The sequence below is a fragment of the Montipora capricornis genome, chromosome 3 (genome assembly GCF_036669925.1).
Source record: "Montipora capricornis isolate CH-2021 chromosome 3, ASM3666992v2, whole genome shotgun sequence".
NCBI classification, from domain to species: Eukaryota; Metazoa; Cnidaria; class Anthozoa; order Scleractinia; family Acroporidae; genus Montipora; species Montipora capricornis.
The window spans coordinates 71,413,606-71,428,605 of record NC_090885.1 but is presented as its reverse complement, the minus strand read 5'-3'; the positions used below and the strand labels follow the sequence as shown (position 1 = coordinate 71,428,605).

General features: G+C 42.1%; 1 protein-coding gene and 1 long non-coding RNA gene across 13 annotated transcripts in view; one reads left to right on the top strand and one right to left on the bottom strand.

The window, feature by feature from the left end:
• LOC138043928 (uncharacterized) overlaps positions 1 to 5,478 on the top strand; it is a 28,824-nt gene extending 23,346 nt beyond the window's left edge. For all 12 annotated transcript variants that reach the window (XR_011131363.1, XR_011131362.1, XR_011131364.1 and 9 more), the window contains 3 exons: positions 1,935 to 2,105; positions 2,452 to 2,579; positions 4,584 to 5,478. Coding sequence is in view for 3 of the 12 variants with exons in the window: in XM_068890457.1 (XP_068746558.1) it covers positions 1,935 to 1,988 (54 nt within the window). In the remaining 9 variants the exon portion in view is untranslated. The remainder of the gene's footprint in view (positions 1 to 1,934; positions 2,106 to 2,451; positions 2,580 to 4,583) is intronic.
• LOC138043929 (uncharacterized) lies at positions 4,705 to 8,886 on the bottom strand. Its single transcript, XR_011131371.1, has 3 exons — positions 8,777 to 8,886; positions 8,269 to 8,383; positions 4,705 to 4,906 (listed from the first exon to the last, which is right to left on the bottom strand). It is a non-coding gene; the product is annotated as an uncharacterized lncRNA (long non-coding RNA).
• Between the last annotated feature and the right edge of the window lie 6,114 nt (positions 8,887 to 15,000).

Below are 15,000 nucleotides of genomic sequence, written 5' to 3'. Positions count from 1 at the left end.
TATGAGCTAAAAAAGTAGATATTTCACTGGTGAAGTGATAATAAGTTATAAATATAAACTGGAACAAATGGGTCGATGTATGCATGAACTGTCGAACAGTAGTCCATTTTATCAACATGAACAAAGTCAACTGCTTTTACAGTTTCTTTGTAGTTGTTATGGCGCTTATATACACTTTGTTAAATTGATTATAAAATTGATTGTCAGCTTAACAAAACTGATATAATAGCACATTTATTATAAGAGAAAATAGATCTATCACTGATGAAGGGATGGTAAGTTTTTACCATAAACCAAAACATACTCAACGCAACAAGCATTAACAGTCCATTTTATCAATAGAAACTAAGTTTACATCTTCTACAGCTTCTTTTGTAGCTTTTATGCTAAGAAGCACTTTGATATAATGTCAGTCTATGCTACGTCGTACGTGACAAAATATCAAGTCCGCTAAAAAATAAAACAACTTGCACAATTAACACTCAAGTTGACAACAATTAGCATCAGTTTGTTTGTTGACCAACTCAAATTCCTCGCAATTTATGTCACTTCTCTTGTTGTGCAATTCATGTATTCAAGGACCATGCATCAAATGTCAAGCTCAATAATTTCAATTCAAGATGCTTGTTTTATAAATCAAGAAGGGAGAGAATAGCTTTTGATCAATTGTATTTTCGAGGGGAACTGCACCAGTAATGGCGGGCAACCCGTTTATCGTCCCGATAAGGAGTTAAAGAAATGACGACTGCTACGGCAACGACAACACCAAAAAACAGTAATATCACCTGTTTTAATATATGAGGCGTGCCAGTCTGGCTAGGCCCCCTTTGCCAAGACCTCGGCTCATGCCTGTTTTTATTTAGTAAAATTTCGGTTTGTTTATATCAGAAGGCGGGCTGGCCCACTTGCCGAGATCCCGGTCTGAGCTACGGAGATCTCGGCAAGCCAGGCTGAAAAATTCTGATATAAACGGTCCAGCCCGGTTTGCTGGGATGAAAAATTCTCATGACGTGTGGGTTGCCTTGAAAACGTAGTCAGATTTGCATAATCACAGGATTATTTTTGCATCTTTTGTTTTAAAATGCCATTCCGTACTTGCTAGCGCTAAAATGAACCTTTCGTTTCGAACATCAAAGCAAGAAAATTAACCAGGTACCCCATGCGTGACTTTGACGGTTACAAGAAACGTAAACAAATTCCTAAAATTCATCCCGGTAAACCTGGCTGAAATCGTCCATATAAACACTTTATCCCTTGTACCGGGCCAGCCCGTGTAACAGGGCTGGCTTGCCTCTTATAAATTAAACAGGCAGGGGCACCCAACGAATCTGTTCCTCACATTATCTGTTCCCCAGAGGAATCTTGCTGGCTGGCAAAAATACAGGTGTTTCGATGAGCTGGCTGGGAAATTTTGTTATTGATAGAGGTTTTGCCTGCGAATTACTGACTTTTTCTAGCATTTCAACCCGAGCTGGCTGTAGAAATTCTGAAGACTGAGGACGACTAACAAAAAAAAAAAGGGAACCCCTTCCCTCTCCCAGAGAGTAGTCACAAACATACGATGGCTGGTCAGAGTGATTGCGGTTGTGGAGAAAACCTGTTTTGTCCCGGTTTTGTCGCTTTGTTCGGTCGCTTCAGACCGAGGGATTTGAAAGCGCGCGGAATTCCTGACTGGGAAACCAACCAATTTTATCTAGCTGGCTGGGAAATTTCATGTGTGTCTTGCTGGGAAAAAGGAACAGATAATGTTTTCCCAGCGACTCTGAAAAACACCTGAAAATGCCTTAATAACATTTATTTTCATTAACTGGGGTATAATAATACATTTTACAACAAATTGGTCGTTGGGTGCCCCTGAACAGGCCCTAAAAGAGGAAGAAATTATCATGCTGAAATCTTCATGTCTAACCAGTTTTCTTGTACACGATTTTGAGGTTTGTCTATACCCAACATGCAGACGATCTTCAAAAGAAGTGAATGTGATTTGAGGAAAACCTATTAATGTGACCTAACTTGGGAGAAGCACAAGAAACAGGTTCTATCAAGGACAAACTTGCACAAAGGAAGAGAACACTTAACCACAACAACAGCATGAGAGAGCTTTGGTAGGTATTTCCATGTTGTACATGACAGGTCAGAAAAATCCCTCTCAACAAGTAATAAGTGACTCGTAAGCCAGAGTAAGCAGTAAGACTTTACAGTAAGCCTGTAAAGTCTGCATGGATGTTTGATGCTAGGACGAAAGCCCTGTCCCTAAGACTTCTCTTTAGGCATTAATTATTTATGGCTGCACGTAGCCTTGAGCAGACAGACATTGATATTAACTACATGTATGCAACAGATGTTGTACCTGTCACACCATTGTTACACATTATCAGCGAGGAATTTTGTTGTAGTCTCTAATAGTTATTTATTTTATTTGTCTTGTTTGTCTCTTGGTATTTTTTCTAGAGAGGATGAAAGGAGTAAGGAGTGTAAAAGTTAAAAGATGAGAAAAGACAAGCCCAAAGATGTTGAGATTGTTTTATTCGCTTATCATGAAAGTGCATCTTTTCCGGCACATATTATATCAGATTAAGGTAATCCCCTTGAAAATGACAGTACTATCTAGATTTTTGTCTAACTTTGCACAATCAATTATTTATATTCATGCACAGAACATTTTAAAATGCAATAAAAAGATGGGGCCCAGTTTGCTTGTTTCCACAAGTTGCATGCCCTTTTTTATAATTGTTTTTTACCTAATTGCCTGAAAAGCCTTTGAAATTTGATCAACTGGATAAAGTATTGTTTTTTAGCAGCAGCTACTATCACTGAAAACTTGATCCTACATGTACATGTACTTGTTTGTCTGAGGTATAAATTTTCATTAAAGTGGTTTCAAATGAATTGCTCAACCCTTCAAAGAAATGTATGCAAATACAGCTGTAAGCCACTTGCATGATGGTGTCAGTAACATCTTTGAAAATGGGGCCACTGTGCTCATTTCTTTGCAACACAAGGACAAAGAGATTACTTGTCTGGCAAATAGAATTTGTTTCTCCCTAGTTTTTGTTTTTTATGTGGTGTAGTATAAAATCTGTCATGCATCGTTGATTGTTATGTAATTCCAGAATGCCCATGGCAGTCATGGGTCAAGGGTATGGGAGATTTCATTTTAGTGAACCCCTTTTAACTGGTGTCACGTCCATGACTTGTTACATTACTTCTAAGCTGCCATTCATTCCTGCTTTCTTTGGTGAATGGCACGTTTGTTTCAGTATCCCTTTCCCTGTTGGCAGTGCTTTCTTGGTAATGGTGGGCCTTTGCATTTTTTTAAGGCATTTTTTGTGCCCACATGTTTACTGGGCTCATTGCATGTTTACTTGAACCAGATAATTTTGTAATTGTTTGGATAACTTTATTGATTAAACTGGCTATGGGCTCTTGCCCTGAGCCATTTCACTCCACTTTGTGGTTACTATCTTTTTCTGAGTGCCCAGTAAACGAGCACAGGTATTGCAGCCCAATGTTGAAAGGAATTCCTTATTTGGGGAGGGAGAAAGGGCATAAATCTTCAACGAAGGTAAAATTTGGGCTTCAAATGGTTATTTTCCGCAAAAAGATTAGTGCAAATTGCAAGGCAGCGCTTTCTTAATCAATAGGAGTTTTCATGATTGCACTTAAAGTGGTGCTACGACCCAAAAAAATTTTTGTTTTTCCTTTGGATTTCAAAACTATGTGAACTAAACACTAACTCACCCAAGTTTTAAGTTCTGATTTTAAAGATACCTGTTTATTGTAGCTGGAATTGTCTTATTTATTGGTCCGCCATTACTAACTTCAAAATCTTGAGAGAGCTGGGTCGAGGAGAAAATGACGCCAAACACTCACTAGTTTAAGAATGCAATGCGTGTGTACGCGGTCTAATTAATATGCAGCACGGGAGTTTCCGGCTATCAGACTTTTCAACCCGTGTGTTGCATATATAATAAATTGCGTTTACACGCTGAAAATTTAAGACAGTGAGTAAATGACGTCATTTTCTCTAGATCCAACCCTCTGAGGTCCAATCGGCCAGTTTTGAACGTGAATAATAGCGGACCATGAAATCCAAAACTTACTCTCAAAATAAACAGCCTTTGGATAAAACTGAAAGCTCAAAATCTTGCCAGTTAGGTGTTAAGCGAACACGCTTTCAAAATCAGAAGAAAAAAAGGAAAGGTTTTTTTGATCATAGTACCACTTTAAAACCTGTTGAACAGGAAAAGTAGCCTTTGTTGTCTTTCCTTTCACTGGTGAGAATCCCCGCCATCTTCGATGTTGCAATGTTATGCGCAGTGCAAAACTAGGGAATAATCACCTTAATGGTCCAGCCTGAATGATCTCTGCATTATTCATCACTACTTGTTGTGGTACTTGTTATACACTTAGAGACCAATATACACGTTTTTTTCAGTATGCTTTTGTCTTTGTGAGGGACTATTTCAATGTTTATCCTTGCAAGAAATCCTCTTAATTATTGACATTTCTAGTACTGGAAATGATAATTTGGGATTTGTTGGAAGGGTAATCTAAAAAAGGCCTTCTTTTGTCCTTTACAGTGTTGTACTGACTCTCAGCCAGAGGTGGATTGCAAAGCCATGAAAGTTACGTGATGCTGTTATGCAGAGGAAATTTATTGCATACGAACAATTACAAAAGATCTGTGGCAATGAGCTGTCATTTCTCACAAAATCTGCTTTCTCATACTCATAGTATAGCAAACATCCAATCTTTCTGTTGTTTGTGTTGATACAATTGTCAAGTAATTGTGGTTTATGCAAGAAAAGACGTCTTCTTTCGGCATGAGGCTCAGGCAACCTTGGTACCATTTTTTCCTCAGGAATGTCACAAAATAGGAAAGACCATCTTGAATTGTCCAGTTCTGTTAAAAAAAAAATGTTAATTGGTGTAAAATACAGTTTGTAATGTGTACACTTTACATGTATGTTTGTTAATGATCTGAATGATATAAGAAATGAATCATATTCTGAACTGTGGGTATGAAGGCAAATTAAGTTATGATTCTCGCAGTTATGAATGCAATTTTAGCAATTAAGTAGAGAAGCCTGAAAGATTCAGGACTTGAACGGGGTTAGAACCAGTGGCCTTGATACCGGCACAACCCTAATTCAACCCTTATTTGAAGGCGCTGTGTCAGGAATTAGTCCTCAAACTGGCAAGCACATCAAGGGAACATAACAAGATGATAATTACTTAAACACAGAGGGAAAATGTAAATGAAACAGCAAATACATGTCCAGAAGGAAATGGGCAAAATTGAAGAAGGTTAGAATGGATTGAAAGCAAGGTTTGTTAAATATGTTGAGCCTATCAATGCTGTTCTTCAAAGTTCTCTATTCTGCCGAAGTGTAATTTTGTATGCTTGTTAGACCTTTATGTGAAAAAGTGATGTGTTTTGTTCATAAGTAATTAGTAGTTTAAGGTTAAGTTGCATATACACTGTAGTGAGTAAGGGTGTGTAACTAACCCATTCTGTTATATAAACACCAATGAACTGCCAAGTGAGCTTTAGCATAAAAACCTGATATCCTCACAAGTGAAGTGGTCACTGTTGCTATAGTTACATATAAAACTCATACCTTTCAAGGCCTTTTTGAAATGATTTAGGTTTCATTAGTGTTTATATAATCAATACAATATTACCTGACCGCTTGGAGATACGAAATTTATCTTATCGGGTTGAAAAATATTTTACGAGGTAGCGCAGTGAAGAGAAATTTCGTATATCGGTACGGACATGTTATATCCTCTAAGACTCCTGCTAGTGGTAACCAAATAGTATTTACTCTGTATAACACCAGCAGAATTAACTCATCAATTGGGGCCATTCCACTGGGCTGTTCACATGTCAGTGGGTCAGATATCCACTAAAAAACTATGTCCCCATTTAACCCATTGACTCCAAGGAGTGGGACTCATTTCACTCTGTGTAATGTCACACGATTTTACCTGTCAATGTGGCAGTGCAGGGTGGTTTGGGTGTCAATGTGTGAAGCAAGTTCAACATGATTCAAAATTCTAATTACTATCTCCTTGTACTTAGAAGTATTGTTATCTAAAAGGTCACACACACTTCAATGTACCATGCACACAAGATAGTTCTCAAATGAAGGCTGTGTCATGGCAGCAAACTTAATTTTCTGTAGTTTTAGGGTTAATCCCAAGAGATAAATTATTGAGTTGGATATTGTAGGCACGAATGTTTCAGTCATGACCAGCTAAACATTTCTGAAAATATGAACATGAGGGGAAATTGAATATGGGAATAGGTCATCAGTGCAAAGTGGCAAAGGTAATTGAAGTGAGTGTGATGCAGTATGGTCTGTACATGATTATAAAATCAGATTTAGAGCATGTCACGCCACTTTGATTGGAAAATGCAAAGTATGACCTCACATTCAAATTGCACGAGCAAAACTTTACAATTATCTCATGGGGAAACCTGGGTTGGAAAAGAAGTAAAGAGTGTTCCATAAATCATGCCTATTCAGCCCCTTTTCGGAAAAGAATGAGTGAGAACTGAAGCTGCACACAGATGGTTTTGAGGATATAGTATCATGCCATATAATTTGCCTCAAAAGGTAAATGCATGGAATTTGAGTGGTTACTAGTTTTTGATTTTAGATGTTATGGGACCTCAATCAAAAGGATGCAATGGTAGGTGAAAAGGTGAAGGTCCTTATGAAATGTGTGACAACAACAATATTTTATTTACCCTTTATACAATTGATAGACATAAATTTTGTAATGAATGTAAAAGAAAAAATGACAACCTATGGAGTAAGAGATGTGTGGATAAAAGATGAGACAGGTAGAAATGAATCTTGTGGTTTTTGAGTTATCCTCCTGTTAAAATGTTAAATTGAACATACATCGCAATTAACAATTTGCAAATCGCTTGGTGTTGTTGAGAGGCAAACAGACTGTTAGCAGAAGCATTGTTGTGATTAATTTGTGTTTGAGATTGGTGTATCCCAATCTATATGGGAACCGCACTGATTGTCAAATATAACAAGTGGGAAAAAAAGCATTGTTGTAAGCCTATCAATTTGAGGTAAAGTCAAGTTTGTTGTCATGCAAAATATTGATAGCAAAAGGGTGAAAGAATTATTGATGGCTCATTTATGTTCATACTGGAAATTACTCTTGAGCAAGAGGAACACTGAGCCCAAAATGATTGCATTTAGATATACATTATTCCATGGGAGTAATTGAGACAAGTGAAACATGGATGAGCAGTGATAGCAGCAAGAGGAGCATAGGATGCAAACAAAGGAAACTGGGATTTTGTTTTGAAAGGAAATGCTGTAGAAGAGGGAAATTATGTAGTGAAGGTAAGGTTACACGTTTTTACAAAAGTCCATTCATGCAGCCAAGGGAGAGAGGGTACAGTAAGGGTGTGTACATCTTTTTGTGAATAGCAAATCTAAAGTGTAGATGTGGCTTTGTTGTTGTAAACGATTGGATGTTTTGCAAAATTGGAGGGAGTGGACCATCGGGGTAATTAGACAGGAGTAACATCAATGGTGAAACGGAATTGCAAGAATTGGCTGCTTACTACCCTGTTTGTATGACAGAAAGTTGATTGGTTTGGAGTGTTTTTGAAAAAAATGGTGTCAGAGCAATTGTAGGTAGTAGGATTGTGTGAAGAATATGCAGGAAGGAATGTGCTGGGTGTTGTTTTGAGTTGTGGCATGGAAATGTTAGGTTGTGGAAAAATGTCAGTTTTTGGAAAGTGGAGAATGGCCGGAGAAAGGTAGCATTGTTACCATGGATGTAGCCAATGCATTCCTCTTTCGTCATAAATATTGTGACCAGTAGCAATGTTTATAAATTCTCGTTCTACCCAAGTTTATTGGTACCCTGGAATCAGTCACCTGTAACTTGTGAAATAGTTCCCTTCACTAGTGGCTGTATGGCCACCATGCAATCAAGGAAAAGGTTATATTAATGATTGATGCTTGAAAAAAAAAGGAAGTTTATTTAATGTATAATTATAGTTTAGACTAACAATTTGACATATTAATATTATAATTTATAAATTTAATTTAATGTTTGGCTTTTAAAGAAAAATGTTTTTTATGCATTATTATTATTATCAATAATGATTTATTTTGTAACTGCCAGCAAAGTGTACGATATTTTAGGGGTAAAGCTATAAGAGAAGTATAGGTATAGCTTTTGTAGAGGAAAAGCAAGTGAGACGATGAGGATGGTACTTACCAGTTTGAAGAACAGTCGTCAGTTGTGCCCAAGATGGTATTTGAGAGTGCACAATGTGTTTGGAGGGTTTGGTTTGAACCGTTTGGGTTGGAATGGAGTGTGCATGGTAGTAGACCTGTGTTGGAAAAAGAAAGCAGGAAAGAATTGTTTTATGAGTTAAATGGTAAGCGTATCGCAGTTTTATGGAGCCAGAGAAGAGTTGAGTGTCATTGTTTTGCCTAACCCTTCTGAATATAATATTTGTATGCTATGTTATGACATGTTAGGTGATATTTATCATAGGTAATATTTACTTATAGTTGTTCATATTTAGGCAAGTCAGCCTTTTGGCCGCAGTGTAAGTTGTTTGTAATAAACTCTATCTATTTATCTATTGATCAATCACATCGGAAAAGGGTGTAAAGAAAGTTGTGTTTAGGGGGAGCGTAACCTTTGGGGATAAGTTAAGGGGCAGCCATATACATACATATTAACGGTATAAGCAAGGAATGAGTGGTTAGGTACTTACCAGAGGAGTGGTATACTAGTGGCAGATGATGATGAGGTTGTCCTAGGGGGTTGAGATATGATGTGTAGAGATCAGAGTGGGGACGCCATGTTGGTTTGCATTGTGAGAGCCTGGTGCAGAAGAGAGTGACGTAGTAAAGCAAAAGAAGGAGAAGTTTGGGAGCGAGCGAGCGAGCGAGCGAAGCGTTGACACTTTGGAAGGTTAGGGTTTGATAGCGGTTTGGGCCTGCCGGTGGCGGAAGGACATCATGAAGTCTGGAAACCCGTAAGTCCTAGGTGAGCCTCGAAGAAGTGAGGGTTGCCTGGCATCGTTCCATAGCCTATCTGTCTTTAGGGTCGCTCGGAAAAGCAAGGTTGGGTAGATGGGTTGTGGAAGGAGCCACGGAGCCGGCGGGTAAAACATTAACACTTCTCTGTTCTGTGGCCAGCATGGGGAGTTAGGAGTGGAGCTAGGTTGGCGTAGGTAGTTTTTAGGCGTTGGTGTTGCAGGGAGCGGAGTGTTAATGTTTTTGTTGAAGATATTTTTGGCGGGAGTTCCATCGTAAATGTTGACCAGGGTTACCCATAATCCTTTTCGTTGTAGGAAGAAAAAGTTCACTTGTGTATGTCACGTCATAGCTGTGCTTTGTAACGACGGCATGTCGAGTGAGTCCGTGGTCGTTGGCTCTTGTTTTCTCTACGGATGGAGAAAAGGGACGGTCAGCCGAGCATGGATAAAAATAGTAAGTATGTCTTTGTGCACAAAAATAAACAACCTTCCCACTAGCTTTCCCACTGTGCCATAGGTACAACTTCCAACTGTCACGATTTGCATGAAAATCAAACTACGTTGAATGTCAGTTGATTTTGTTAACACTAAACACAGGAATAGAATGGAAGGGAAAGGAACGGTACTTAAGGGAAACTATACTTGCATTTCATGGCACGAGGTGGAAGGAGCAATTAACGAACGAGCAATTGAGTTTGTCCCGTGCTCCTGTAGACATGTACTATTGCACGTGGTAAATAGCGTTGCAAGTTAGTAAGGAGTGATTTAGTTCCGTACGTGACTAAAAAATGAATCATTGGTTACTGTTGTCGTGGAATCCTTTTTATGGGTTTCCTGATTGTGACCAAATCGGGAGTAAGTGTTTACAACCAATTGGCCCATCGATCGACCGATCGATCGATGGAAGGAAGGCTGAAGCTTTTTTAGGGTTGCCTGGTTCGCTTGCTTTGTTTATATGAAAGGAATAAGAAAAAAAAGGGACGTAGAAGCTCGTGCACCCTTTTTTCAGTAATCCTAAAAGGAGTGAAAACAATTGTGGAAGAAATAGGAGTTTTGTACGAGGTACGCTAAAGGGACACCACTTTGGTCTCCCATCCAGTTATTAACCCCGTCCGACAGGGTTTGACTTTTACCCCAATTTTTTTTTTTTGCCCGACAGCCAGATTGCATTGAAATACTCGTTTGACCATTGATGTTCATTGATGTTCAGCATTATTTGGTGTTAAGACATTTTTCTCTTACGTAAAAGAAAGAAAGAAAGAAAGAAAGAAAGAAAAGGAAAAGGAATTTTTTTTGGTTTAGTGGGAAACGCTTGATTGTCATTTTTATTTCTCTAAAAGGAATGAAGATCATTTGCAACCTCTTCCTGTCTCATCGTCTTGTCAAGAAATGGAATGAAAACTCGTGTGCAAGGTGAGGAGAAATGTTTTATCCTATTGGACCTCGTCAGACCTAAAAAACCTTTGTTAACCCACGCCAAGCGTCATTCCCATGGTTTCCACTGTCAGGCTTGGCCTGGCGAGGTAAAAGAAAGCTCTTTTGGTCAGCCGGGGCAATATCGCCTCCGTGTGACAAGGGGAATTGGCCCTATGGTCCATCTTTGTTCCTCACATAGGGGAAGAGGGGACCCTCTTAGGCCTGTTTAAAGGCAAGCAGGGTGGGTAAACCTAGTGATAGTTACTTTGATCTTGTCTTGCTTCCCTTGCTGATGCATGAGAGGAAGTACAATTCCCTTTTTATGACTCTCTTAAGGTAGCCAAATGCCTCGTCATCTAATTAGTGACGCGCATGAATGGATGAACGAGATTCCCACTGTCCCTATCTACTATCTAGCGAAACCGCAGCCAAGGGAACGGACTTGGCGGCATCAGCGGGGAAAGAAGACCCTGTTGAGCTTGACTCTAGTCTGCCGTGGTTTGAAAGCAGGAGAGGTGTAGATGATAGGTGGGAGGGTCCTCCTTTCGGGGGGGTCCCGACGGTGAAATACCACTACTCTTTGTGTTTTTGAACTCATCGGATGAGGATCGCTGAACCGCAAGCAAGCGGATCTCTTCAAGCATTCTGTCCCCTTAAAGGGCAGGGTCTGTCCGAGACAGCGTCAGGTTGGGAGTTTGGCTGGGGCGGCACATCTGTCAAAACGTAACGCAGGTGTCCCAAGGTCAGCTCAGGCAGGACGGAAACCTGCCGTAGAACAAAAGGTCCAAGCTGGCTGGCTTGACCCGGACTCTCGGTAGCAGTCCGGTGCATTTATCGGCGCGAAAGCGTGGCCTATCGATCCTTTGGCCCCTTAGGAGTCTTAAGCCAGAGGTGTCAGACAAGTTACCGCAGCAGGGTAACTGGCTTGTGGCAGCCAAGCGTTCGTAGCGACGTTGCTTTTTGATCCTTCGATGTCGGCTCTTCCTATCATTGCGACGCAGAAGTCGCCAAGTGTTGGATTGTTCACCCACCGACAGGGAACGTGAGCTGGGTTTAGACCGTCGTGAGACAGGTTAGTTTTACCCTACTGATAGTTGTGAAAGCATTCGGCCAGGAATTCTGCTCAGTACGAGAGGAACGGCAGATTGGGACCATTGGTACCTGCACCGGCTCGACCGAGCCATGGTGCCAAGCTACCATCCCTCATTTTCGTGGGCTTATGACTGAACGCCTCTAAGTCAGAATCCGTGCTGTGTTCGAACGACCGTCCTATGTCAAAACTGATACCAGTCTAGGGGTGACCGTTTTCGGACGGTGGCCTCCTACGTCTCTGATGGGCAAGCGGGTCAGCATGCCCGCATTGCCCTAACCCATACGCAAATGTAAGCTCGTAGGACAGAGATCCTTTGCAGACGACTTAAAAGAGAACGGGGTATTGTACGTTGTAGAGTAGCCTTTCGCTACGATCATCTGAGATTCAACCTTTGTTCTAAGATCGATCTTTTTTTTTTTGCTCCAAGTCAGGCAGTGACTCCTGCCTGAAAGAAAGAAGGCATCTTCCACCATGCATGCATACACCGTAGTGAGTGTATGCCTGCCTGGTGGCAAGATGATGAACAAAGCCAAATAATTTTTTTTTTTTTTTACTACAAGTCCAATACTTACTCCTGACTGAAAGTGGGAGTTTGGCCGTTGGCTGGGTCGGTCAAGGGGTGTCACATCACATATGTTTTGGCATCCCGCATGAAAGATGCGGAACTGGAGTCCGCATGAAACATGCGGACTAAAGTGGCCCGTTTCCGCATGAAAGATGCGGGACTGGAGTCCGCTTGAAAGATGCGGAAACCACCTCACAAAGTCAAAGTCAAAGACGGGAGTGTCTCCCATCCCATCGAATGGCCCCTCCTCTGCCCTAACTCGGGGCGGGGGAGGGGCCTTTTTTTTCCAAGTCTTGGTGGGGACCAAGTGGGTCTTTGTCTTGTACATTCCCCCGACCCGCCATATAGATGCACGATGACCAGCTGCATGTGACCAGCCGCATCGTCCCCAGGGAGGGCTCTGCATAAGAGAGCCAAAGTGGCTTTTGGGCCACAGCTCCCCCGGTTTTGAGCTGGCACAACCTAACCCCCTCAAGTTGTTGCGGAATTGGATTGCGCGTCTGGTGATACCATTGGTTACTCTCTAGCACGCCCAGGGAAGGCCCTGCATATGTGAGAAAAACAGGTTTTTTGAGGATAGCTCCCCCCGGTTTTGAGCTGTGACCACCTAACCCCCTGAAGTTGTTGCGGAATTTGATTGCGCATCTGGTGATACCATTGGTTTTCTTGTAGCACCTCAGGGGAAGGCCCTGCATATGTGAAAAAAAGTGGTTTTTTGGCCATAACTCCCCCCGGTTTTGAGGTGAGACAACCTAACCCCCTGAAGTTGTTGCGGAATTCGATTGCGCATCTGGTGATACCATTGGTTACTCTCTAGCACGCCCAGGGGAGGCCCTGCATATGTGAGAAAAACAGGTTTTTTGGCCATAACTCCCCCCGGTTTTGACATGACACATTCTAACCCCCTGAAGTTGTTGCGGAATTGGATTGTGCATCCTGTGATACCATTGGTTACTCTCTAGCACGCCCAGGGAAGGCCCTGCATATGTGAGAAAAACAGGTTTTTTGAGGATAGCTCCCCCCGGTTTTGAGCTGTGACCACCTAACCCCCTGAAGTTGTTGCGGAATTTGATTGCGCATCTGGTGATACCATTGGTTACTCTCTAGCACGCCCAGGGGAGGCTCTGCATATGTGAGAAAAACAGGTTTTTTGGGGATATCTCCCCCCGGTTTTAAGGTGAGACAACCTAACCCCCTGAAGTTGTTGCGGAATTTGATTGCGCATCTGGTGATACCATTGGTTACTCTCTAGCACGCCCAGGGGAGGCTCTGCATATGTGAGAAAAACAGGTTTTTTGGGGATATCTCCCCCCGGTTTTAAGGTGAGACAACCTAACCCCCTGAAGTTGTTGCGGAATTTGATTGCGCATCTGGTGATACCATTGGTTACTCTCTAGCACGCCCAGGGGAGGCTCTGCATATGTGAGAAAAACAGGTTTTTTGGCCATATCTCCCCCCGGTTTTGAGGTGAGACAACCTAACCCCCTGAAGTTGTTGCGGAATTGGATTGCGCATCTGCTGATACCATTGGTTACTCTCTAGCATGCCTAGGGGAGGCTCTGCATATGTGAGAAAAAGTGGTTTTTTGAGGATATCTCCCCCCGGTTTTGAGGTGAGACAACCTAACCCCCTGAAGTTGTTGCGGAATTAGATTGCGCATCTGATGATACCATTGGTTACTCTCTAGCACGCCCAGGGAAGGCCCTGCATATGTGAAAAAAACAGGTTTTTTGGCCATATCTCCCCCCGGAAAAAGGTACCCCCCTGAAACCAAGTTAGAACAAATCAGCATGCGATGGCGCATCCCGTGGTATCCTTGGTTAGGCTCTAGAACCTTCAGGCGCGTCTGGCAACACTCTGGGGGCGAAACGACTTTCAGCTCGTAACTCCCTTGGATTTTGAGCTACCCCCCGGGAATGGATGATAAACACTCGCCATTGAACGGGCTATCCAATGATACTATTGGTTACTCTCTAGCACCTCAGGGGAAGGCTGTGCATAAGACAGCAAAAGTGGTTTTTTGGCCATAACTCCCCCCGGTTTTGAGCTCTGACCCCCTAACCCCCAGAAGTTGTTGCGGAATTTGATGGCGCATCTCATGATACCATTGGTTTTCTTGTAGCACCTCAGGGGAAGGCCCTGCATATGTGAGAAAAAGTGGTTTTTTGGCGATAACTCCCCCCGGTTTTGAGCTCTGACCCCCTAGCGCCAGAAGTTGTTGCGGAATTTGATGGCGCATCTGGTGGTACCATTGGTTTCCTTGTAGCACCTCAGGGGAAGGCCCTGCATATGTGAGAAAAAGTGGTTTTTTGGCCATAACTCCCCCCGGTTTTAAGCTGGGACCCCCTAACCCCGAAAAGGTGTTGCGGAATTTGATTGCGCATCTGATGATACCATTGGTTTCCTTGTAGCACCTCAGGGGAAGGCTCTGCATATGTGAGAAAAAGTGGTTTTTTGGCCATAACTCCCCCCGGTTTTGAGCTTGGACCCCCTAACCCCGAAAAGGTGTTGCGGAATTTGATTGCGCATCCTGTGGTACCATTGGTTTCCTTGTAGCACGCCCAGGGAAGGCCCTGCATATGTAAGAAAAAGTGGTTTTTTGGCCATAACTCCCCCCGGTTTTACACTGCACCCCCCTAACCCCGAAAAGGTGTTGCGGAATTCGATTGCGCATCGAATGATACCATTGGTTTCCTTGTAGCACCTCAGGGAAAGGCTCTGCATAAGTGAGAAAAGTCAGTTTTTTGGCCATAACTCCCCCCGGTTTAGAGTATGGCCCCTCTAACCCCAAAAAGGTGTTGCAGAATCCATTTCTGAATCCAACGGTACCATTGGTTAGTCTGTAGCACGTCAGGGGAAGGCTCTGCATATTACAGAAAAAGT